Below are 26,005 nucleotides of genomic sequence, written 5' to 3' on the forward strand. Positions count from 1 at the left end.
GCCACGAAATGCATATGTGAGGGCGGGCGCCGTTGTCTCTTGTGACGCATTTGACCAGCAGACGTGGGAGGTGATAATGTGTTTTGTGTGTGTGTGTGCGAGTGTGTGTGTGTGTGTGTGTGCGGTGCAGTGCACGTGTATGTGTTATGGTGTGCATGCACCATGCCAGGAGCCAGTTATCATTAACCTTGCAGCGCTCACCTGCGTGGGAGCTCAGTGATTGATCTCCCCGTCCTGAATTCCGTCATCCCTTTCTCCCTTTCTCTCCTTTCTCTACCCCCCCTTCTCTCTCATCGCTTCCCGCTCTTGTCCCTCCCGCCATCCTTTTTTTTCTTTCTTTTTTTTTGTCCCGGACTGTATGGAGGGAGTTGGATCAGGCAGAACTGTTCCGTTATGCTTGGTGCCCCCAGGCGCTCTCTTTTCTTTTAACCGCTGGAATGAATTGAAGGACTGACCTGCTTGTGCTGCAGCCCAGCCATATATTGACCTGCTTTTTCTCCATCTTACAGCATCATCTTACTGCACTACACTGCGCTGCTTTCATAGCCCCCTCCTCCATAGCCCCACTCGCCGCCTACTACACTTATACACACCAGCCTGTCACCACAGTCCTTTCAGCATCAGCAGCAGCGCTGCTTTAAAAAGCCCTGTGGCTCCACTGTCCACACTTTCCTCACATCACAACGGCAGGCTGGCCTCCATCCCCGCTGATGACAAAGTGCTTATTTGTGCGTCTAACAGGAGAAGAAATGGGTCAAAAAAAAAAAAAGTCGCACAGGAGGATGGGTGGAGGGGTGCTTGGGGTTTGACTTGAGATGGTCAGACATTTTTTGGCGATTTGAGGACACAACGAAATGGACACCCAAGCGTTCCATCATCCAGACTACTGTATTCATCAGCTTTCCTTTATCTCTCATTTATTTTGCATTGGGTAATGCGAACGTCGGCTGTTTAATAGTTAGTGAACTTGTTGATGAACGCCATATTTCATTCCTTAATGGCATCTTTTACACATTAATGCCAGCACTTAATCAATGGGCATTGCCAGTAGATCTCAAACTGACCTTGGAGTATTCTTTTAATGAATCCTTATTAAAAGCATCATCTGGTGCATTGTGTTTTTTTTTCCTTTCCTCTCTCTCTCTCTCTTTTCTCCTCCCTCGCCCTCTGCTCCCCCTCTTTGTTTGAGGTTATTAGCGAGTGGGACCAGCTATCGCAACCTAATGACTTTCTCTTTGCACCATTGTTCCTTTTGGCTTCTCAGTAAACACGGCATGGTGAATAGCTAGTGGCCATGCTTTCTGTGTAATCATCTGTAGGAGTGAGGAGAGAACGGCCCTGCTGTCTTCACTCGCTGGGTTGTGTACACCCTGGGGCAAGCGGCTTCTCCTCCAATCATGCTAATGCATTGGATAGTGTGGCGTGGTGGATAGTGTGGAGAGACACAATGGGGCAGCAGAGATAAACTAAGCTGCCTCGGACCAAAAGCATGCAAGCTAATCTCTTAAAATAAAGTCAATTAGACGGTTCTTGGCTTGGATGTACTGTATGGATCTTGAAGAAGAAGAAAAAAACAACAACTTAACAGTTAATATAGAAGCTTTTTTTGACCATCAGACTGTATGAAATGCCTAATATGCCTTATAACCACTGTAAACACTTTTCTGACACTGTCAAGTGAAAAAGCTCTGTTCCATCCATAGCCACATGCTTTATGAGCATAAGCACAAATACAGACTTAAAGAAAGTTCTGTTTGTAATCGGATTCGACGTTAAGGGCCTTCTCACATCTAAAAGTCTGGACCAGAGTCCGCAACAAGCTTCATATGTTTGTTACTTTCTATACTGTATTTTGGTCCAAATTATTTTGAATTTCACACTGAAGTTTATTTACTGAGTGGACTAAAGAACGTTCCTACTTCCTGTCATCAGCTATATTTCACAATAATTGGAATTATATGGCTGTGTGACGAGCATGCACACCAAGAACTGTCAACTTTCAACGCAGCACTGGTTCTTTGTTCTTCTTCTATTCTTTAAATGCTGAGGACAGCCTACCTTACATTAATGTAAGCAGTCTGAAAGTTCTCACACTGCAGACGGTCAGATGAAATTTTGATCCTTTGTTCCTGTGGACTTTGGTTCGTCGAACCTTTCAAACCTGATATTTCCATTCAGACCAAACTGAAAACTCTGAAAGTCAATACAATAATTTAAAGGACAATAATTTAAATCGTAACAATATTTTCCTGTTTAACTAACTCTAAGTTCTTACACATATTGATACAAATCCAATTGTTCTCTGTTGTTTTAGGTTGTTTTCAGACCTGTAGTTGGTTTCTATGGTCATGATAAGTCGAAGAGTTTGTTTACTTTGAGAGTTTTCTCCCTCTGTTTGGTTTGCTTTCACACAGGCATAAATCTAAATGCACCAAAATGTCCACCAATAAACTTCGCAAGCACGTTGTCTCCTTTGATTGATCAGAACTATCTGGTGCGGGAGCAGGAAAGTAAATATAGTGAGAAGATTCAGTGTTCCAGCGTGTTCTGTATATCTGTGCAGTGTGACGCTGCTTTAACACAGAACAGTGTTTTCAATGGGACGTGCAGCACAGATTACCACGTATTAAATGGAGTCGCGTGGCTGAGAGTAGTGAACACAGCACAGACCATGTGTGGAAACAGCATGGAGCAGCAGAGACAGCGTTTGTATATAGCTGTGGTAATTAGCGTTATCTGGCAAATATATCCGAATAAACTGTGCAATATCAGCAGTTTAACTCACATAAAAGGAGTATTTTTGATAGCTGGGTTGGATTGAGATCACATCTCTACTTGCAGGTCTGGGTCCAGTTCTTTTGATCCACACCTGAGTGTGATTACTCTTTTCACACAAAGCTCAATCAAACCGCACTAAGGGTACAAACGAACCAGAGTCCGTTTTAACCAAACCAAATAGTGCTGGTGTGAAAATGCCCTTAATGTCCTAAAAGTGGTACTTTATAGTACCACTCCAAAGAACTCTCTTTGGCATTTTTATTTAAACAGTTACATCCACACTGTGTTAAGAGAGATCTTTTCCTTTAAAAAAAAAAAAAAATGTCCCCGTTCTGGTCTGCGTTGCTGTGTTGTAGGAGGTTCAAACCGAGGTGAGCTGTTGTGTGTGTGTGTGTTTGTGTGGGCTTGAGCTAGCCGTCATGCTGATGCCCACTGCCTACAGCTCTACTGGTGCAGTTGAAGTTGCTTTTAATTACTGTCTAATTATTGAAAGCTAGATTTAGCGCCAGACCACCACATCGCTCATGGCTAGAGCAGAACTGATGCTGTGTCAATAACAGGGTGTATCACTGGGGGCGTTTGACTGACTACTATACCCGGCACCTGAGTGTGATTACAGTGGGAGGGTTGTGGTCGGAGTGGGGTTAGCGACGCGAAACCTGTTTTCTTCAGCACACACACACACTCACACACACACACACATATACACACACATACACATATACACACATGTGTGATTATCCTCTCCTGGCCTCTGAGGGAACTCCTCTCATTCTGCTCCTGATAATGAGGGAGAGACTCTCAATGCCCGCAAGTCATTTCCTCTGCCTTCCTGTCCTTCCTCTGTTCCCCCACCAGTCCCTGAGCAGCGTTGATCCATCACTCGCCGAACGCAGACCCACCCGCTTGCTCCTTCACCTGCATTCACCGCCTTTGTGACAGTTTCATGACTTTGATTAGATCTCAGACTTACACTATCACTTTTAGTCGGGTTAAATCAGACTCCGGTTCAATTTTAAGCCCTGATGCAATTTATTTAAACAGATGTGAATGCAGTTATCACACTCAGATATAGAGTAAAACAACTGCATTGAGACCTGTGAGAGGAGATTATCTCAGATCTGACATTTATCCAATTCAGGTGTACAGCCAGACAGCCACGTTATTAGTCTACACCAAAACACAGGACCTTCTTTCTGTATTTACTTTCTTGCTCTCGTCTGAAGAGAATGTTGGTCATGTGGTTTTGATGTCATTTGGTAAACTCAGATTTTTCCCTGGTGTGAAAATAAAAAAAAACAAGGTGGAAATGCTTACTGATGAAACTCATGAACTGGTTTGAACCAAAGACAACCAAAAATAGGTGTATTATTTGTAGTGAAGCATAAACAACAAACTGTGAAAAACCATGGTTATTCCACCAAACACTGAATTCTGAACTCTTTATGAATTAAAACTTTTTTTCTTTGCATTGTTTGAGGTCTGAAAGCTTTGTTTTTTTATTTCAGTCATTTCTCATTTTCTGCAAATAAATGCTCTAAATAACAGTATTTTTTAGAATAAAAAGATGTAGAATTATGATATAAATATAATAACTTTTATTATTGAGTAAAACTCAATTACTCAGAAATACACATATAAATAGTAAAATCAGAGATCAGAGAAACTGATTCAGAAACTGGAGTGGTCTCTTTTTTCAGAGCTGTATTGCCACTGAAAACATTATTTTGTTGAGCTTGATTTTTTTCCTGTGTAAAAGCAAATTAAACCAATTAGAAAACACTCGTTAACATGTTTATATAGGTGTTCAACTAATTTGAATCAGATAAAAACAGCAGTAAGTGTATTAAATGCCACTGTTATTAAAATAACAGAATAACAACAAATATTAATTTTCTAAAAGATTCATTCAATGATTGATCTCCTGCCATCCATTTTTGTAAATGATATTCCAGGTAAATGTTAGACCTGTTGACCTACAATATGTACATATCCAATTTAGGAGTCCTTAGTTTAAAGAGAGTGTACAGTGTTAGTGTACAGTAGATGCGGTTGTTCTAATTATGCTTGATTTAGTTATTAAATAGTGACTAAATTATGAAATTATTTTTTTCCATGAGCTACAAGTGTAATAATGAAATAATTCAATTCAATTAACAATGTTTTTTTTTTGTTGTTGTTTTTTTTGCTGGTGATAAATGCATCTGCTAATGATATAGAAGTGTATTAACATATGTGTATTTAAGTGTTCCAGTTCTCTAAACTCTATGTTCTCTTTCCTTCTCTCTCTGATGTCTCTGATAGGTGAGGGACCAGACAGTTAGCTAAGACCTTCGCCTGTGTGAGCGGTCAGCCCGGCCGACTGCAGCAGCCATGGACCTGAAGGAGCGCAGACACCGCACTCTGACCCACGGTCACTGTGAGAAAGAGCTGCAGTTCACCACTTCTTCTCTGGATAATGAGGAATGCCGCGTGCCCACCCAGAAATCCTACAGCTCCAGCGAGACGCTCAAGGCCTTCGACCACGAGGGCCGTCTGCCCTACGGAGGCTGCGTGACTGACTTAGTGCACCATGAAGCAGACGAATACTCCAGACAAGGAGGAGGTAGGAACTCATGCAAACACTTACACACACTTACACACCCACATTTACACACATATACTCGCAAATATCTGCAGACAATTAATTAATGGACCATAATCCTTGAGTTTAACCACCATCCATTGCTTTATGTTATCAGGCATTACCAAATGTTGCCCCTCTGTATGATTCAGGCTATCTTTTTCTTGTCATTTTTCGCACTGCCTCTGACTTTAGGTTACAAAAAGCAATATATTTACCTCTGCCGAATAATATTACTATTCCTTATCTTCTAACAGTTTCGCGGAAACGAGTGTTTTGGTCTCCTGTCCACTAGGGGTGTAAGAAAATATGGATATTGTATAGAATCATGATATTTTGCTTTGCAATATTTGCAATTGCATCAATTTTCACAGCATTCATTTTTATTTATTAGTTTACATATGAAGATTGGTGTCAGACAGTGGTTTATTTTGTGTTGGGTTTGAATCCCGGCCACTAGAGGTTGTACCGCTGTTATAATGGAATAAAACATAAACGTTTCTTTCATGGACATTTTGTAAATATAGTATACTGTATTATATATACTAAGCTATTTTTTTTCTAAAATATATTTTAATCAATCACAATATATAGTAATAAATTGAATTGTAACCCCTGTGTCGTGATGCCTATTAAATCAAATTAAATAAAATCAAATTAATTTGTATAGCACTTTTTATGATTGATGTTGTCACAAAGCAGAATCAGACAAAACACTGAACATATGATACAGAACCAGTGAGCGCGAAGGCAAGGACAAACTCCCTCAGAGCTGGAGGAGGAAGAAACCTTGGAAGGAACCAAGACTTACATATAAGGACCCATCCTACCACTGGTCAAACAGCTTTAAATAATGGTTAAACTTAAGATTTAAATGAAAGGTTTAAATGAAAGTTAGAGTTCATGTAAATTTGGATGTAATCGGTGGTGGAGAGTGAGCAACTAGTTTGAGGCATGTGTATATGATAAACTGGAAGATGGACAGCTGATCTGTGGTGGGTGATGGGGAAGGCTGAGTTACAGAAACTTCCATCAGTCTGGCCAAAAAGGGGACAGAAGAACCTGAGTGTAGAACATCCAATGGTCTGGGATCAGACAGGTGGGCAGTCAGTAACTCGGAGGAAGGCAGAAAGATAGAATTAGTTTTTACTGGATTTATGTAAAACAGAGATTATAAAACACTATCAGAGTGTGATTATCTATTGACTCCGGCAGATCTGAGTAAAACAGCCTAACTAAAGGGAGAGAGCCAGAAGGTAACATAGACACGGAGGCTCCCTGAAACACCGGCATCCACCCACTCCACCATCCGTCCACAAACCTGAGTGATCATGTGCAGTGGGAGAACAACAGCACCAGCATCTCAGTTTACCACAAGTCAAGTCAAGTCAAGTAGTTTTATTGTCAATACTGCATATGTACAGGACATACAGAGAATTGAAATTACGTTACTCTCCTTCCCAATTTTACAGCAAGTACAGATAATAGATATAATAAAGGAGAATGGGAGACACTATGCGTACAATACAGCAGGGACACAATAGACATACATGAGACAAAAACAAGGTGCAGTAGTGTGGGGAGAAATAGATATATAAATATAAGTAAAAAAAAAAGAAAAAAAAAGAAATAGATATAATATAAAAGAGTGGGAGACACTATATGTACAATACAGCAAGACACAATAAACATACGTAAGACAATAGTGCAATATTGATGGTGATAACAGTAGTGCAAATACGGTATATGGTATATAGCTTAAGGCTGGTAAAGTGAATGGGTGCGTAAGTCCTTAAAGTTCACAGTTTAATTAAGTGGAATTAAAGTGCGTATTGACAGTGCAGTATAGCAGTAGTGCAGGTGTTGTGTAGTGCAAGTCCGTTTGGAAGGGACCAGTACTTTGTGCATTGTAGTGCAGAGTTTCAGTAATGTATTAGTGGGGGGTCAGGATGCTGAGTGAGTGTGTGCTGGGGGCAGGATTGGGATGGGGGGTAGAGCAGGAAGAGAGTTCAGCATCCTCACAGCCTGATGGATGGGGCTGTCTCGCAGTCTGCTGGTCCTTGCCCCGAGACTCCGCAGTCTCCTCCCTGATGGCAGCAGGCTGAAGAAGCTGTGTAATGGGTGGGAGGGATCTCCTGCCAGACGGAGGGCTTTCCGTGTGAGGCGGGAGCTGTACAAGTCCTGAAGGGAGGGGAGAGAGGTGCCAACAATCTTCTCAGCTGCTCTCACGATGCGCTGGAGGGTCCTGCAGCAGGATGCTGTGCAGGCCCCGTACCACACGGTGAAACAGCTGGTCAGGATGCTCTCGATGGCCCCTCTGTAGAAGGTGGTCATGATGGGGGTGTGGGCTCCAGCTCTTCTCAGCTTGCGGAGAAAGTAGAGTCGATGATTTGCCTTCCTGGCCAGTGATGCTGAGTTGGTGCTCCAGGAGAGGTCCTCTGTGACGTGGACACCCAGGAACTTGGTGCTGCTCACCCTCTCCACAGCAGTTCCGTTGATGAACAGAGGAGTGTGCTGTGTGTGAGTTCTCCTGAAGTCCACAACAATCTCCTTAGTCTTCTCTGTGTTCAGAGAGAGATTGTTGTGTTTGCACCAGGAGGCCAGGCGGCTCACCTCGCTCCTGTAGTGTGACTCATCGTTGTTGCTGATGAGACCCACCACCGTCGTGTCATCCGCAAACTTGACGAAGAGGTTGGAGGTGTGTGCTGGTGTGCAATCGTGGGTCAGCAGAATGAACAGAAGGGGGCTCAGCACACATCCTTGGGGAGCCCCTGTGTTCAGTGTGGTGATGCTGGATGTGCTGCTGCCAACCCGCACTGCCTGTGGTGTTCCAGTCAGGAAGTCTAACAGCCAGTTGCACAGTGAAGTGCTCAGCCCCAGACTGTCCAGTTTGTGTATGAGCTGTTGGGGGACGAATGTGTTGAATTCCCTATGTCCATGAACCCCTGGATCTGTAGCCTCATCTAAAGGAAAAAAAACATTAATTACCAAAAGCTAAACTAAACAAGTCAGTTTTTAGTCAAGCCTTAAGGAATCACCAAGTTCTTACCAATATACAGCCCTACTATCCACAGAAAAATAACACTGTTTTAGGACACTGAAACATGAACTTTTAAAAAACGTTCTGCTCGGTACAGGTCTCTGTAAATCTCTTTTTTTATATATTTTCGTGTCAATGGAGAAAATTAAGCTTATTTAAAACAAGTTACCAAACAAAAGCTGGTTTAACACTAAAATTGCAACTCCACTTTTTCCTTTTTGCTCCTTCTGCTGTGCCATGTTGTGCCACATAACAGGCTTTAAGTGTATGCTGAACACTAATTGTCAATCATCTGTTCCTATTAGAATATTTGAACCATGTCCTGACAGTTCTCAGATAAATATTGGGTATAGATTTTTTCACTCTTTAGTAACATTTCATTTTAGCATAAACCAAACATTTACATTTTAATATTGCACTGCATTCTGGGGTGCCTATAGTAATCCTGTTTAAGTATGTCAGCTAAAACGTTGTCCTGTCTGACACCCTGTGATATCTCAGTAGCTAAGCTGATATTTACTTGTGTGTTGAATAGCTGAAAAGGTGTGAAACAGATTCCCCGCACCAACTCTGTAATCTGTTACTGAAGAACGTACTGTAGCTATGCTTGTTGCTAATCCCTGTGTTTATGCATGCTGCCGGAGACACATGTAAGCTGATCTTTGGCCAGACTCTAAAGTTACAGCAGACACCTTTCAGTGAACCTAACGCTGCTCTGGATATGTCACTTGTTCCTATCAGCCATCCTCCAACCAGATGCCACTGATTAGCTGTCACCTGTTAGTCTGTCTTAGCCTTCATTTAGAGGGCTGTCTCAGTCCCAGGCCAAGCAGCCTGCTCTGTGCCTTTAGTTAGATCTGTCACTCAATGCAAGGATGAAAGGCAGCCTGTAAGCTAAGGTGTGTGTAAATAGCACAGTGCATCTATGGCCTTAATTCAACCCCAAATCACAAAACTTTAGACAGTATGGAGAACAAAAGTGCAGTGGTTCTTGCATTTTCTTTTGTCTGGCCCACTTAATTTCATTTGTTAATGTACCCCCACTCCTGCATTCTAAAAAAAAACAAAAAACGCTTGCAGTTCTGTAATGTTGCCATTCCTTCTCACTGCAAAGATCTCAGTCAATAATGTGTTTGAGGAAATGATGTGTGATGGTACCTGTTCCATCTTCTTCCACAAACATGCATTTGTAATGTGTGCAGCATGTGGTTTTGCTTTGCCTTGTTGAAAATTAAATTAGTATCCCTAGAGTTGATGTTGTATTAAAGGCAGAATATTTGGCTCTAAGATCTCAATTTTCTTTTCTACATTAATGCTGCATGAAAGAAGTGTACCTGCACATTACTGATAACAGTCTGGATTGTCCTTTTTGTGTCAGTTTCTTTAAAAAGGAAATTGTAATTTTCACATGTTTTAAATAAGCGATAGTCTATCACAGATGCCATTCGTGAATAATGTTTTTGTACAACTTTTGAGAATCACATCACTGTTTACACTGTAAGCCACCTAAAAATTAAAAAGTATCACTATTTACACTAAAAGCCACCTTAAAGTAAAATTTTATGAGTTTCTTTCATTTTACCAAATTGAAAACCTCTGGAATATAATCAGAAGGAAGATGAATGATCACAAGCCATCAAGCCAAGCTAAACTGCTTGAATTTTTTGCACCAGGAGTGGCATAGAGTTTTCCAAAAGCAGTATGTAAGACTGGTGGAGGAGAACATGCCAAGATACATGAAAACTGTGATTTAAAAACAGGGTTATTCCAACAAATATTGATTTCTTAACTCCTAAACCTTTATGAATATGAACTTGTTTTCTTTGCATTATTTGAAGTCTGAAAGCTCTGCATCCTTTTTGTTATTTCAGCCATTTCTATTCCATTTGTTTCTGCAAATAAATGCTCTCTATATATACATTTTCCAGAGCTGTATTTATTTTATCAACCTTCTTACTCATTACTTAAGACCTGAATTGCAGAAATGGATATAAATTATCAAATTAAATGAAGTGAAGCAGATCAAACATGACATACCTTGAGTTCATACTGTCTGCATTGAAGTAAATGTCAATGTAAATGTAAGAAACAATGCACATATTTTTATTTGCATTTATTTAGTGCTGTCCTACTGTAACTTTGTCTGATGTGGGTTTCTACTTTTGAACATTTTGACCCAGCTTAGCTAGATTTGTTGAAAAGTTAAAGCAAAAAATCTCTGTAAATCTTTCTCTCTCTGTCTGCCTGATAGTAGCAGCCTCAGGTTGCTCTTCTTCAAGTCACAAACGAGTCCTACCTACACTGTCTGCAGAATCAAGAACACCTGCAGTATCAGTAATGACCACAGAGGGCACTGCCTCCCTCTGCATCACACCTCTTCCAGCCATGTGCCTCACATCCCTTTTGTGATGTGTTTGACAGCGCTAATGAGGAAAGCCAAGCACTTCACCTTGCAGCAGGACGAATGAAAGGAATCTGGAGCTTTGGAGATGAATCAGGAGAAAGGGGAGCAAGCTCTGTGTCCTGATGAAATGCAGTGCACTCCAATACAGTGTCGTGAAGAGATGGCCAACCATTGATCCGTAACAATGGTCTGGATAGGTTATCTTTTAAAGGTGGCGCCCCGTTCGCCAGGCCTCCACTGCCTCAGCCCGCATTGATTCTGCAGTCTGAAATGGATTTCGGCTCTCGATGCCATCGATCGGTGCTGAACCTTGTTTTCACCACAAAGTCAGAGCTTGTGTGGGAGGGCAGAACGTATGGAGAAGAATGGAAAGAGACTGCAGCCTTTTTTTTTTCCCTCTCCTTACGGTCTGAGGGACAGATGACCCAGGCATCAGCCACCTGAATGCAGTGTGGTCCGTGATGGCACGGGGGGGAATGGGGCTGAGCCTTGGCAGGAATGGTCAGCACATGTTCCGGGTGGCTGAAGTGGCCTTGGATGGATGTGAGAGCATGGGGGTAGCTCTCTCTTTCTATCTCTCTCTCTCTCTCTCTCTCTCTCTCTCTCTCCATCCTCAGCAGGCAGACAGGCAAGCAGGCGCAAGGCTGGAGGCTGTCATCTTGATGCATTCGCTGGCTCAGTCACTTGAGGAGGTCATAGCTCAGCCACTGCAGATGCATCCGTAGGAAGTGTTGCCACGGGAGACTAACAGTGTGCAGAGACCATATGTAACAGCACTCAAAGGGCACAGAGAAATCAGTCTCTCTCTCTCTCTCTCTCTCTTTTCCTCTCTCTTTCTCTGACTCTTGCTCTTGCCTTCTATCTCTCCCTCTCTTCATCTCACTCTCCCACATAGTTACACAGAGCACTTTGCCAATTGCTATGAGAAGAAGCAGAATATTACATGCCCCAACTTTAAAGTGCTCGGAAATATAGTATTTAATGTTTGCTCAGACTTTTGCCTCTGAATAATTCATTATGTTCATTTGGCTCTTTATAATTATGCTGGTTTTTAACCCTGCTTCCTACTGTAGACTACTCAAGCTCAAGCTGTGATTTATTATATGACTGCCCTGTTATATGACTTTTTGTTATGCACACTGGCCTAAGAAGGCTTGTTGTTCTGAAAAACTTCACAATGGTATATTTTTCTGTTATTTTTCAGCTGTATGAATATTGACCGGGTCTTTCATTTAGATGTGTCAGACTGCCCCATGTACGCTTGGCTAAAGGTGCAAATGAAAATTGAACACCATGCTCTCAGCTAATGCCAGCGCCAAACTTGCGACTTGTGGCTGGCTAGAGACGAAGGTCGCTGGATTCTGGCGATCGAACATACAGTAGCTTTCACACCAACAGTCTGAGGCACGTTTAGGCCTGCCTACATAAAGGCCTCTGCCGAGCTACCAGCTACCACCATCGATTGCCTCACACTGTGCTCACAGACTGCCTCACTGATCCAGTCCTGTTCCGCTCGCCCCCCGGAGGAATATGTGCCTCGCTTTATGTAAGCTAGTTTTGCACATCACAGTCAGAAGTGATGTTTATGAGCAAGTAATCATTGTAGCTGAAATCAGAGAGCTGACCAGCTGGCTAGTGAATTGGTTCTTTGTTTTCACTTCAGGGATGTGGGTGTTTGATCTGATCCAATTTGTCAGTGCTTTTCAGCCATGCCACTTGTTGTGGAGCGTGGAGCGTGGAGTATGGAGCGCGTTATAGGAATGCCGTAAGTAGTGTGGCCGTGGTCAGCTTTATATCAGCTTCAGCTCTAAAGTAGTGAGATTTTGTTTGATGTACTATAGGCATTTCTGTCACCTTCTTCCTAGATGCCTCTTGGCACTTTATTAAGACCCATGTGCTTGACTTCACTTAGTCCTTCTCTCGCTCTCTTGTTCACGCTCTCTCTCCTTCTCGCATTCGCTTTCCCCCACAGTTGGTGTTTTGATGTGGAATTAGCTGTCAAGTCACACATTTCATTCATTATTTTATTTTGTTGATTCTGTGCTTTGTCTGTGTATCGCAATAAATCCAGGAAGGCGAAGATCAAAGAGAGAACAAAGAAGCTGGCGGGTATTAAAAATAAATGACTCCAAGATTAAATGCACTCTCCCTGACTCTCTATTTCTTTCCCTCTCTCACCCTCTCTCTCTCCCCTCATCTCATCCTATTTCTTTTGTGCCCCTAGCTGAGTCAACACTCCAAAACACCCAGAAACCTTTTCTCGACTGGAGTAGGTGACAGCTGAGAGATCTCTAGTTGATGGCTTGGGAATTGGTTTCAAGTGTCCCGGAGCCTGCAGACACCTTTCCCTCGTTCTGTATGTCTATCCATCCTTCCTTTGTCTCTATTTGTCAAATGAGACAAGTGGAATGGACGTAGTTCACTTCTTCAGATGAAGCCCTGCCCTCTGTCTTTATTTAATAGAGTTGATCGAGTGAGGAGTTATCACAGGTATAGAGACTCCAGCAAATTATCCCCTACCAGGACCGCCATGAAAAATCAGAGAAAGACCAAAGGTTGTTTTGGCTTTGAATTAACAGGGATCTAATGTTTTTCCTAACACATCATTCAGCACCAGATGACACTTAGACTTACGTAGCATTCTGTGCAGCCCACCAGAGACTGAAATGCGTGGCCCAGTGAACTAGGGCTGCTGTTGTGTTTGGCTCCCAGACAGGAGCTTCCTGACTCAGATACGGCTCACGGGCCTGGTGCTTGGCCCTGGTGCCTGCATATGGAAAGAAGCCCAAAGTCCTGAGGCTTTGACTGGATGAGAGTGTGATTTGGGCTTGGATGCCCCTACTCTCCTGACTTAAGAATGTCTTCCCCTTTCACTAACATCTGGCACTTTGCAAGAGCTATGGGGATTAAGGACTTGGGTTGAAAGGAGGATTGGGGGCAAATTGGTTTGCGAACTGAGAATAAAGTAGCTAATGTCTCTGCTAGCACGACGGGTAGCTAAGGACACTAAGTGCATGGCTTACTGCATCAATGAGGGGCCACTTTATAAGAGGATGAGCCAGGAGTGGGTAGACTAAGGCCTGAAGGCCAGTGAGAGGTCAGTTGGTCTTTACCAGCAATCTTGATATGCTGATTAGATGCACAAGTCAGACAGCTATGTCACCTCTCCTGACACTATTCATGCTAAGCCCGGCCTAATTACAGACGGCGTTCTCAATATGTCCCCCACTGTTGCGGAAGTGCTTAGTTTGAGTAAAACTGTTTGTTACAGGGTAGTGAGGCTGAGTGGCAGCGGGTACAGGCCCATTTGAAGGAACTTGCCCTTGGGCTCAATTACTGTAAGGGGCTGCTGAGTGCAGGGTATTTAATACTTTGTCAAACCCAGTCTAGTCTGTCTCTTAAAATGGCGGGCTCTTTAGCAGTATTGCCTGGAGACTCCGGAGCTATTGCTCCGGATCTAATGGAATCCTGAGGTACAGAAGAAAACGGCAAGGATTTAAAAATGGTAGGGATTTTTATAGGTTATCACAATGAATGCTAATAAATGCTAAAGTGCAGTATGTAACAGATTAAGCAAATGCAGTGTGCCGCTTAGTAGTTCACATTAGCTTCACAAGCCAGCTTTTTTTTTTCAAGTATCTAACAAGCTTTCATTCCAATCACCTTGCCAACTTTCGAGCTGTCTACACCTACAGTAACAGGTTTCAAACATTTTGATCGCAAACTGTTGGCAACTAAAATAAACATTGCTCTTCGTTGCCAGCAATTTAACTCAGACTTTGGCTTGTGATCATTTTTTTGGCTGTCTTTAGATGCATGTCATGACTCTGTCTGGTACGTGTGATATTCATGTAAATATCAGTTGACGTCAGGTGGTATTTGAGAGGTGACAAGGTCCCCCATAGGGTCAGGTCTATTTTGGAGACCCAATTAAAAGGTGTTGAGTGGCTGTGTAGTGCAGGTGGCTCATCAGGGCCGGTGCGTTTGACAGTGACAGGGCCCTGTTCTAGATGTGCTCTTAACTCTACGCCCCGGCTCTAATGGGGGCTCTAATGATGTGCCATGTGTCTTGGGACTGGAGTGTTGTGTGAAAGCCTGCTGGACACCCACCCTGGAGTGTTAGCCCTCACAATTAACACCCTGCCCTCCTGAGTCCACCAGTGACAACACACCACCCACAGCCCCGACATGTCCTGTACAGGAGGCGAACTCAGGCCGGGAGGAGGAAGCCTCTGATTCATGCAATATGTTCAATGAGATGTTCACATATTGAGCCATTATCAGATTCATCCCAGACTGTGCAGGCCAGGAGTTAATATCTCATAAATATCGGTGCTCAGTCAGTGCCTGTACACCTGTCAGTGACAGTGAATCAGGGAATGCGCATCTTCATGAAATGCAGCTGGAGCTGTCAGGGGTCGGTGATGGAGAACCCAACTGGGGTCTCCACTGGGATGTAATTGCAGAGCTTTGCATTAATGAGTTGCCATGAGAGCACAATGCGGTGCTCTTCCTTTTCTTACATAAAAGGCGGAGACTTTACAAAGACGCCGTGCTTTGTATTGTGTGCGAGTTTGTGTCTGTGCACAGTAGTTGCTTGAGCTGAGGCTCTAGGGGAGGGATCAGACCTTAGCAGGGATCCAAAGAGATATGGAACCAGCTGTGTAATTTCATTAATGGAGCCACAATCCCACAATCCTCATCACAGCATCCTGCAATGGTGGGAAACTTGGTGGGCTGACCGTGTCATTCCTCTGACTGCATCCTTCTTTGTCTTTTTGTTCTCGACATTTCATCTTATTTTTTTTCTTACCAGAATTACTCTTAATTCTTCTCACCCAGGTTCCTATTCTCTAAAATTGCAGTCTTTTTCAGTTTCTACTTCAATTTCAATTTGGAGAAGAATTTGGATATGTCAGGCACTTAACCCTAAATGGGAGCGTGCGCCTGGCTGAATGAGACATACTGTACCTGAAAATTGTGTCTGGCCTCTTCGCTTGCATGTTCATCAAAGTTAGGCATTGTCAAATCCCCCAGGCTCCACGTACATCACGGTCCTTCATTAGCGGCACTCTCCATCACTGCTCAGGCACTTTACCACTGAAGTCAATCAGTCACTCTCAGCTTGAGTGAAGAGGCAGCTGCTGCTGTCATCTGTATCTGTCTCTGACTTCAAGAACTTCCACGATAATCCATAAAGCAAGCAGAGAAGACACATACATGTGTATTAATCTCATATTAATTCCTACTTTTTTATAAAAGTTAAATTCCTGCTATTAGCTGGTAAAAGTGTGGGCAACAGGGAGGAAGCGCTCCGATAAGCCAAGAATGGTGTGATAGCAGAAGCAGCAGAAGCAGCAGCAGCGGCGTGTTGATGATCAAGGTTTTGTAAGCACCACAAAGCCTCCCACAGGTAAGTGTTAGATCCCCACCGGCGCCCCTAGGAGGAGAGAAAAGTGCTCTCTTCACAGAAACGTCCACTCTTGTCCTCCTCAGCGTTTTCTTCTAACACAGAATGTCATCCCCTCCCAGGAACAAAGCGATAGCTATCTGCGAGCCCCTCTCACATTTTTTTTTTATTTCCTATTTATGAGCCTGATGCTTTGAAGTGTTTATCAGGTCATGCACAGATACTCCTGAGGATATGGCCCAAGAGCATGTCCAAGGGTTTAATCTGCTCTACCTCTTCCCATGGCACTGCATTAACTCCACCCGAGCGCTATGACTGTACTCAATCGCTCATTCTCCGACTCATCGTTCCCTAGCGCATTCGCTATTTGCTTTTCATTTAATTCATCACACGTGTGTGTTTGTCCCATTAACATGGTGTTGAATCATTCATGTTCTTCATGTTCATTTACCCACCTTGTCTTCTGATCCCAATGTTTAGTGAGATGTTTATTCTTCTCCATATGTTATTTTTTTAAGCACCTTTCTATTCATGTTTGGCTGCTTATGAAGAGAAAAAACAGACCAGTTGTGTGAAATTTGGTAGATGTTAGCATATTGAGTGTTAATTTTTTTGTGACTCTTTGTTATCACTGGGCTAAAGTGATATATTGCTGTATCTCACAAAATTTGAATATCAATGAAATGTACATTTATTTCAGTGATTCAGTTCAAAACGTGAAGCACATATATTATATAGATTTATTACACACAAATGTCATCTATTTCAAGAGTGTTAATGTTAATGTGTTCATGTTGATGATTGTGGCTTACAGCTAATGCAAACTCAAAAGTCAGTATCACAGAAAAATAGAATCCTATATAAGGCCATTTTGTATCTTTAGCAGTGTGGGCATGTGCCAATCCTGCTAGAAAATGAAATCCAACAAACCAGTTTGGTTTAGCTGAGAGGCATAAGAAGCTTGTTGATGGTTATAGGACGCAACTGATTTCTAACAATTTTGTCTGGCTCATTTTTTTTTATTATTTGTGTAAAATTATGTCAAAAAACCTTTTTATTTTCCGTTATATCTTTGTGTTATTCCAATACACAAATAGCAATTTTCTGGAAGAAATATTTAATTTTCTGAAATTTCTGGAGTTTCAGGGCTGCCAACACTGGCCATGACTGTACATGATATGCTACAGACAGTACCAGAGGATTTGAACTACATTTCTGATATTTTGCTGTTAGATTGGTTTGTTTGCTAAGAGTAAAAAAACGAAATATGTGATCAGTAAATGGAAGATGGACAGGACATTTCTACAGTAGGATCAATGGGGTCACAGAGAGCTCCAGAGTTCTGCTGTTCGGCGATTAGATGTTAGCTCCTCCTCCTGCTGGAGCAGAGGCCATTCAGTGCCACCCAAATGACCAATCAGTCCACCTCTCACAGCCTCTCCAAACTTAAACGGCTCTTTTATGAGCCTGACGAAGCATAATGACCGGCGAGCAGCCTCCACCTCTGGGACCGACAATGGGCTTTACACAGGCTTCAGGGCTGAGCAGGGCTGGCATATTACCTCAGTGTGAGCTCCAGCTCCACAGAAAGAAAGTAATGCAGGCAAGCATGACTAAAACAACCGCTCTGCTGAGCTTGGAAAACCAAGAGTCATATTAAGACTAAAAGGGTTATTTATTTGTCCCCATGCTGTGTGGTCATTAGAGTTAAATATTAATAATCAAGTTCCTGCTGTAAGGCTTTTTAAGGGGGTTTTAGCTAAACTAAACTGCAGTGATGGAGAAATAGAAAAGAGAAAAAGATAACATAAAGTATTTTAGCTCTGAACTTCCTTATATTTTTCAATATTTCTTACTAAATTCTTAACGGAAATAAATGTTTGGCAATGTGATGATTACCAATAGATAACCACATATATAATGTCAATAGGGGGCATTAATTGCAGTGTAATTGTAGTGTAGTTGTCAGCCCACCGGAATTCTGATCACCGGCCCCGCCATGCTCACATGAATGCTATTGACATGCTCTATAAAGGAACCCCAGCCAAGAGACTCTTTGTGAAGTATTAGCATTTCTATTGAACTCTAAGCTCTGAGGGTTATATTTCTAGTGTGTATTACAGTATTCTGATATTTTGCTTTGTTTTTTGACTATGTGTCTTCCTTTTGAATTGTGTTTGTGGAAAAAAAACTGCTGTCTGCTTTCAGTCTAATTACCCCTTCGAGGTGACAGTAGTGTAATATTTTCTTTTTGCTATTTCTTTACCTCAACAATCTTAAAAAATGATTGTTCGAATTCAGCTATCAATTATCAATTTTCAATCCTCCCCCTTTCACGATCTCTCTCTCTCGCTCTCTCTCTCTCTCTCTCTCTCTCTCTCTCTCTCTCTCTCTCTCTGCTCTCCAACCTGTCTCCTCCACTCACAATGCAGTGACAAGTCTCCAGCAGAGGGAGGCTCCCCCCACCCAATGCTCTCCTGTGGGTCCTTATTGCTGTTTACTCAATTACAGCAGAGGTTCTCCCGCACTCTTTTCATTTACCATCATCGCCCACTCCTAGCACTTGTCTTTATGGCACTTGTAGGCTCCCCAGAGCTGTGAGTACTCCTCTTTTGAACTGTTTCCGCCTTCTACAAGTCCTCAGGCAGTGGGATCATTGCCAGGATTCTCGCATTTACAGACAGGAGTGAAGTTAACAGATATGCTGTCTTGGAAGTCATATCATCAGTCTGTTGGGTTTGTTCATTTGATGTGGCCAGCAACCCCCTGTGTTGACAGGAAGAGATCACGTGACTGAAAAATGGCTTATTTTTTGGTGATTGTGGAAACTGTGATTTAGCAAAAACAGACCTTTTGAAAACAAAATGATAATGCAGGAATAATGCAGCAATGTCCTTTTTGGAACAAAACAATCGATGCTCTATAAGAATCAGAGAGATGATGTTTAGTACATGTTTGAATTATTACCACAATGGCACTGTAACATGCGCTGAATATTTGGCAACCAAAATTATTTGGCAAAAATAGTTTTTAAAAAAAAGTAAAAAGACTGAATAATTAATAACAAAAAAATAACTAATTTATTTTAAGTTTATATTTTGTTTTGTTGGGTTTTCTGCTGGATTTGTTAAAAATGTTCTATGCACATTTTTAAATTATTACCACAATGGCACTGTAACATGCGCTGAATATTTGGCAACCAGAATTATTTGGCAAAAATAGTAAAAAAAAAAAAAAAAAAAGTAAGAAGACTGAATAATTAATAACAAACAATAACTAATTTATTTTTAGTTTATATTTTGTTTTGTTGGGTTTTCTGCTGGATTTGGTAAAACTGTTCTATGCACATTTTTAAATTAGTAGTAGTTAATTTGTAATTACATTTACCTCAATATAAAACATATCTAAGGCCATTTAATTCATGCAGTAGTGAAAAGTTGACAAAACCTGCAAAAAAAAAAACTAAAACAAAAAAATATATATATAGAAATTCATTTTGTTCAATCTTGGTTTCGACCAAAACATTAGATTTTAGGGCATCCCTACAGTAGATGCAGTATATATAAAGTCTATATATCATACAAGTCTGTCCCGAATCCATACTTTCAGGTCTGTGTGTTACTGTCAGCAAAGTAATAGCTTAGAGGAGCGCTGCAGGGCTTAGAACACACACGCTATGTTCTCCAGACTGTTCAGTCAGTACAGTGCCCTGCCATCAACCTCATAGAAAGACCAAAAGTGAGATGCTTCATATCAACTTCAAAATCATGAAACAATGTAATAAGAAATATGTTTTCTCATCCTGCAATCCCAAGGATTCACATGTGTTTTTCTTTATATTTCTTAGCTGTGGAGCAGCTCGCACCCTCAGGGACTGGCAGTTTTAGCATGCTCTGAGGACAGATCTTCCTGTGCACGTAAATGTTTAGATCCTCTCATGTCTTGGAATATAACCCTCTTTATGAAGGACGCCAGCTTGCCGATTTTGCACAGCGTGATCCCCTCTGGTTTCAGCGTGAATTTATAAACATGAGAAGGGAACAGGGCTCTTCCATTACTTCGCAATTTGCAGAACACTGTATATTCAGCTCTCAGGTTCAACTGTAAATTCAGCTCTCAGCGAATACGCCATCACTTTTTTCCCTCTCCGAATATGAGGAAATGGGAGAAGATTGATTTAAAATTGCTGCATTCGAGGGGATACTGGGGATATCTTGCTTTTAAAAAGGAGTCCAGGCTTTAATTCATTCATATTTTTATGAAATAACTGTCTCTGAGGAAGGTTGTGAAGAAACTGTCTATGGCCACGTTGTGCCCGAAGTAAAACACTGCGTGAGATTTTTGTAACGATTATTTTTAATGTGCCATCGCAGGGCTACCTTTAGAGGATATCGAGGGGAGCCTGCACTGCTCTGACCCTCTTCTCCCCCAGCAGACAGCCGAAGTGTGGAGTAGTGCCAGATAAGGCCGCTTTCGTCTCTAAAGTATCCTCGTAGTCTTCTTTTCTTAAAAAGAAGATTGCATTGTGAGAAAGAGAGCGTAAAGTATCTCCACTCGTCTTGCTCCTGGCCTTCTCTGAACCTTATTTTTTGACAGAAATGCTTCACTTCAGTGAGTAGCACTATTGGAGCCACTAAGGTTTTTTTTTTTTCTATCTGCAAGGATAAGTTCTTTTTTTTAAGGCAATCAAAGAGAACAGAATTGATGTTATTTATGATTTGATCTAAAATACCTTTGCATAATCTTCACTTTATTGCTGCATACCATGTATGAATCCAACCACGGTTAGCTATTGATTTGTTGCTGTTGCCATGAAATGACTGCATTATATCAAATAATACCAACCATGCACTGGATGACTCTGAATTTTCTTTTTTAAAGACTAAAGTCTGACATGCACCGCAAAGCTTCACTTATTGCAAGACTGGGACTCAAAAAGTGCTATTTTCCAGTAAGGAGAGTTGAAAATACTTAAAACATAAAACATATTTTACTGTGGCATATTTTATATCACTGATGAAATCTAACAAAAACAAAATGTCTGAGGTATTTGGCTCAATAAAAAGCAAAAAGTCAACCTTTTTCAGCTTGTTGTGGCCACTGCACTTGCGCAGATCTCCATATCCAGGGTGGGCTTCCTCACTAGCACATTGCTCATGAAACAATAGGCAAGCTGATTGGTTCTTTTTGTTGAGAGGGCGGGAATATGTCCGTAAACAGAGGCCATAATTAGTGTTACCAGAAAAACCCATATTCATTTTGCCGTCATTGGATGGTTTCCTTATTATTAATGTGTCTGTTATTAACCTTCATACTCCTGGTGAAAATTACAACTTTAGCCCACAGCTTTCCTTATATGTGCAGAAATATGGTTGATTTCATTGGTTAATTAAGAAGATGGGATCAATGCATTAGCATTTTTGCATCTGAGACACAGCCTAAATGTGGGCTTCATTAAATGTATTTATCACAAACAGAGAGTCAAACTATGAGTAAAATAAAGGTGAATGCTTGGTAAGCCTTGCGTCCGTCATAATTTCATAATTACAGTATTTCTCTGCAATTTTATAAGGTTTACAGAATGTATTTCATAAAGTAACAACAACAAGCAATGGATGGTGGTTAGAGGAGACACCTGCTGACTTTCACACACACTTTCAAGTGCATATGCGCACACACTCCCACATATGCACACATAGGCATACATAAATTATCACATTGTTTCACACCTTTCTGTTGTTTTTGTACGAGAAAAAGCTAAGAAACAAAGACTTTTTCAGGTTTTTTTTTCTGTAGAAAATGTCTTCAGTAAAAGTGAAAGCTACATTTAAATGTGTTTTTATAGGATTCTTAAGGTTTTTTTTTTCTTGCTCTCTTAGCCTATGTGAAGCTCTCTCCGGTGTTCCTGCAGTACTTCTTGTCAGGTATGGGTAGTGTAGGGTGGATGTGTGTTAATAGTAGCTATTGTAGTCTAGATTGTGTTTACTTATCTGTAAACTGACCTATCCATGCCCTGCCCACATATGTGTTTAAAGCATATATACATATGTATTTAATCTAATAATTTTAATACTTTTATCAAATGTTTTTTTTTTTCAATATGACTCTTATGATGAATCATATGTATTTATTTATTTATTTATTTATTTATTTTTTTGGCCACTTGTTTAGTCAAATAATCAAACATAAATCTATCAAGGTGGCTAATTTGTGGATGACCCTGCCTACTTCCTATTGGCCAACTAAACTGGAAACAGAAAGTACTCCAGCATAGCATGAGTTCTAGCTGAATTAATTGGGTATTTTTCTTTTATTGGACCTAATATTTATTTTGACCTAATATTAGCCTTATTGTTTGTATCAATACAGATGATTTTTGTCTAAAACAAATAATCAACAGTAGTGATTGGTATAATATAGGCTTTCATACTTTTAAAAATTAAAATGCTAGAAATTAGTCTTTAAGCGACACCATAGAATAACTGCGTTTGGTTGCTTAAAGTACCATATTTGCAAAACCTTTTGGAGGGCTGAAGAACCATTACTTGAAGTAAAGTTACCTTATCAATTTAAAGATTATTCCCACTCATTAATTACTTATAGAACCACTTCCTGGTTAAGAGTGTGGAGAAAAAAAAAATATTAGTGATGATAAAATGACACTGTTACACTAATTGACATAATTATGACATCATTTGGCATGATATGTTCATAGCATGCTAGTATCTGTAATTAGGACGTTACCATAAACTCTATCCTGAATTAATTAAGCTACATTTTTGCAACCATTTGTCTTATTTACAGCAGTTACTACCACATATTGGTAACACATTACAAGTAGTACATAAAGACTACATCAATTGACAGTACTTAAGACAAGACATCTTACACGTACGTAATAAACATTGTTAAATGTGTGTTAAGTAATGTTAAGTAATGTCTCAAGTAAACTTTTATTTAAAGCTAGTTGAAACAGTTTTAAACATTATATATATATATATATATATATATATATATAGATAGATAGATAGATAGATAGATAGATAGATAGATAGATAGATAGTGTTAATTAATGTGTCCTTATTGTAAAGTGTTACAAAAATACTTAATTTTAATTGTGGGCAGGAAAATGATAGGTCGTAGTATACTGTAGATTTAAAATACATCTTAAACAACATTCTGCAATCAAGACATCATCTTTCCCAGGGGTGTCCAACCATTTTTCAACAAGAAAATGCAAACCACCTGCTGCACACTTTACAAAGGCATGTCTGTGGAAGAAGAGGTTACGAATACCAGTAATGCACTGGGCTTCCTGCAGTCCTGATCTGTCCCCAATAGAGAATGTGCCCAAACCGTTTCTGATTTATGATGTTTTATGTTTTATGAACATTTTACTAAACTTGATATTTGATTCACAACACTGTTTCCACCTACTGGTGCTAATCTCATTAGTAGGCTATGCCACAGCATAGATACAGATTGTTTTACTTCATTTATATTGGATTTATGTACCTAGTATCATGAATCAAGTCAAATGATGGGCTGTGTGGATTGTTACACCACTAATTAGTGCTACTAAAATATGATTATTAACTTCTATTCAGTTAAACCAGTGTAAATGTTTTAATAATAATAATAAAAAAAAACATGTATACATAACTCAAACAGTGTCTGCACAAAACATTGTTATGTCCCCAAACAGACACGTGATCTTGGACAAACTAATCCTTGCTGGTCTACACTTAGAAGCGAGGACTGTTAATGATTGAAATTGCACTTTCGTTCTTAGCTGATTGTGAGGGATTGCGCCGACAATGCTCTTTTAATTACTATACAGAAGAAAGTGGCTGCGCTTGCCTTTTCCCCTTAATTGCTTTTCCTTCGGCTTAGCTGTAATTGGGCCTCCATTGTGTTTATTGATTTAGTTTGATGTGCTTTAATCTGGATGATGTTATACTGTATATTTATCTGGGGATGGGCGCTGGGTGCAGAGCCGCCGTTGGGAAATGCTGGCAAGTCGCAGTAGGTTTGCTGTGTGTATGTGTGTGTGTGTGTGTAGGCATGTGTGTGGTAAGATGGATGAGAGGTGCGCGGCAGGTGTGCGCTGCAGGGTACAATAGGCCCGTTAAGCCTAGCCACAGGTAGCCCTGCTCTGTACACGGCCCAGTGTCTGAACTCAGATCCTCTAGCTTAAGCCCTTAGACCTGCCTCTGCCTGGTGCTCTGAACCTGTGTGTTGAATCAACACACTCGGCCACATGCGCTATACCTTTTGTGGTTGTTTGGAGGCTTTAGCTGGGAACTCCTGTGACACTGATTTTTTTTCTTTTGAGTTATTGCTTCTTAAATGTTCGTTTTTTGATCTGTCGTTAAGTTAAACAATGGGGCTGATCATAAACTCATGTATGTACACGTGTCATGATGCTCTTTTCTATCTTACACCCTGTGAACAATCAATTTTTACTTCTTGCACGCATACCGTTAAATAAGAGTTTAGGAATAAATCTAAGCTGATGGACGTGGTTCTATATTGGTGGCAAAAAAACACAGGTGCGCCACTGACTGAAATGAACCTAGTCAACAGTCAATCATCGGAGTCTATTCCTATAGGTGCTGCAGACCTCAAACCTGACGTTTAACTCAACAATTAACAGAATAAAGAATAAAATTGCATTACTTTTCCCTTAAATGAGCTGCTGGTGTACCTTCACAGCGTGAACACGCAGGACAGTATCCACTGCTGAGAAGCACAAAAGCGTCACGCTGTTAAGATACGAATGCACCAAAGTCAGAGCTCACCTGGCTCTTAAAGGGAATGGCAAGTGATACACTGATTGGTTTATTTCATGTTACGCCCAATAAACACACCGATGATTAATTAAGAAAATTAGTACATGCCTTTTGCACGTTTTGAGTCGAATAAGGCTTACTTTTTAAGCCCTTGCGATACCAAAGACACACGGCATGCCCTAAATCAAACTGCACAATACACAATTGACAGGTGTGCTATAGATCGCTAGTGTGCTAAAAAAAAAAAAAAAATGCGATTTGATTGCTGCAGAAAGTTAGATGATCATCACTTAATACACCTCATGATGAACTCATCCTTAATACACCCCCCCCCCAAAATGGACAGAGCACCATAATTCCAGAGCCCATTAGAGCCCAAAAGACTTCCATTACAATAGTTTTAGACTGAAACTAATTCCAGCTATAATAAAGATTAAATACGTCTTATTCTTAACATTTTATATTGCACCTGATATGAGCAAAATAGATGCCCTCATTCATTTGCCAAAATATCTCTTTCTCTCTCTCTCTCTCTCTCTCTCTCTCTCTCTCTCTCTCTCTCTTCTGTGCTACCCCTTCTATACATCCTGCCTGTTTGTCAGGGAGAGGGGAAGCTCAGTGACAATGGATATACAGTGCAGATGGAGGAGCGAAACGATAGCAGACGCTGTCAAAATCAGTTTTCTGGCGCAGTCTAGATCATTGTCAAGAATATTGTTTCAGTAGACACTGTCAGGCTTTGTTGAATTCCTTGCCTTAGGGTCAGAATAGAGCTGTCTGTTTATGTGGCTGAGAATGGATTATGTGTTCACAGATAACCTACTGTATCAAATGAAAAGAGAAGTGGTTGTTATTGGTACTGAAAAGAACTCAGAGAAGATTTAGACAACAGAGTCGGGATGTTTAATAGCATTTTACAGCATTAGGCAGTGGAGCAGGTTAGACAGTGAGTCGAGGC

General features: G+C 40.9%; 1 protein-coding gene across 7 annotated transcripts in view; it reads left to right on the forward strand.

The window, feature by feature from the left end:
* Window positions 1–26,005, forward strand: part of tenm2a (teneurin transmembrane protein 2a) — a 433,542-nt gene that overhangs the window by 87,820 nt on the left and 319,717 nt on the right. For 4 of the 7 annotated variants that reach the window (XM_049484477.1, XM_049484478.1, XM_049484480.1 and 1 more), the window contains exons 2-3: window positions 5,083–5,383; window positions 22,135–22,179. In XM_049484477.1, the coding sequence (XP_049340434.1) occupies window positions 5,152–5,383; window positions 22,135–22,179 (277 nt within the window). In that variant the 5' untranslated portion in view covers window positions 5,083–5,151. The remainder of the gene's footprint in view (window positions 1–5,082; window positions 5,384–22,134; window positions 22,180–26,005) is intronic. The other 3 variants (XM_049484479.1, XM_049484482.1, XM_049484485.1) reach the window with 1 other exon arrangement.

The sequence above is a fragment of the Astyanax mexicanus genome, chromosome 10, assembly GCF_023375975.1.
Source record: "Astyanax mexicanus isolate ESR-SI-001 chromosome 10, AstMex3_surface, whole genome shotgun sequence".
In the NCBI taxonomy this organism is placed as follows: domain Eukaryota; kingdom Metazoa; phylum Chordata; class Actinopteri; order Characiformes; family Acestrorhamphidae; genus Astyanax; species Astyanax mexicanus.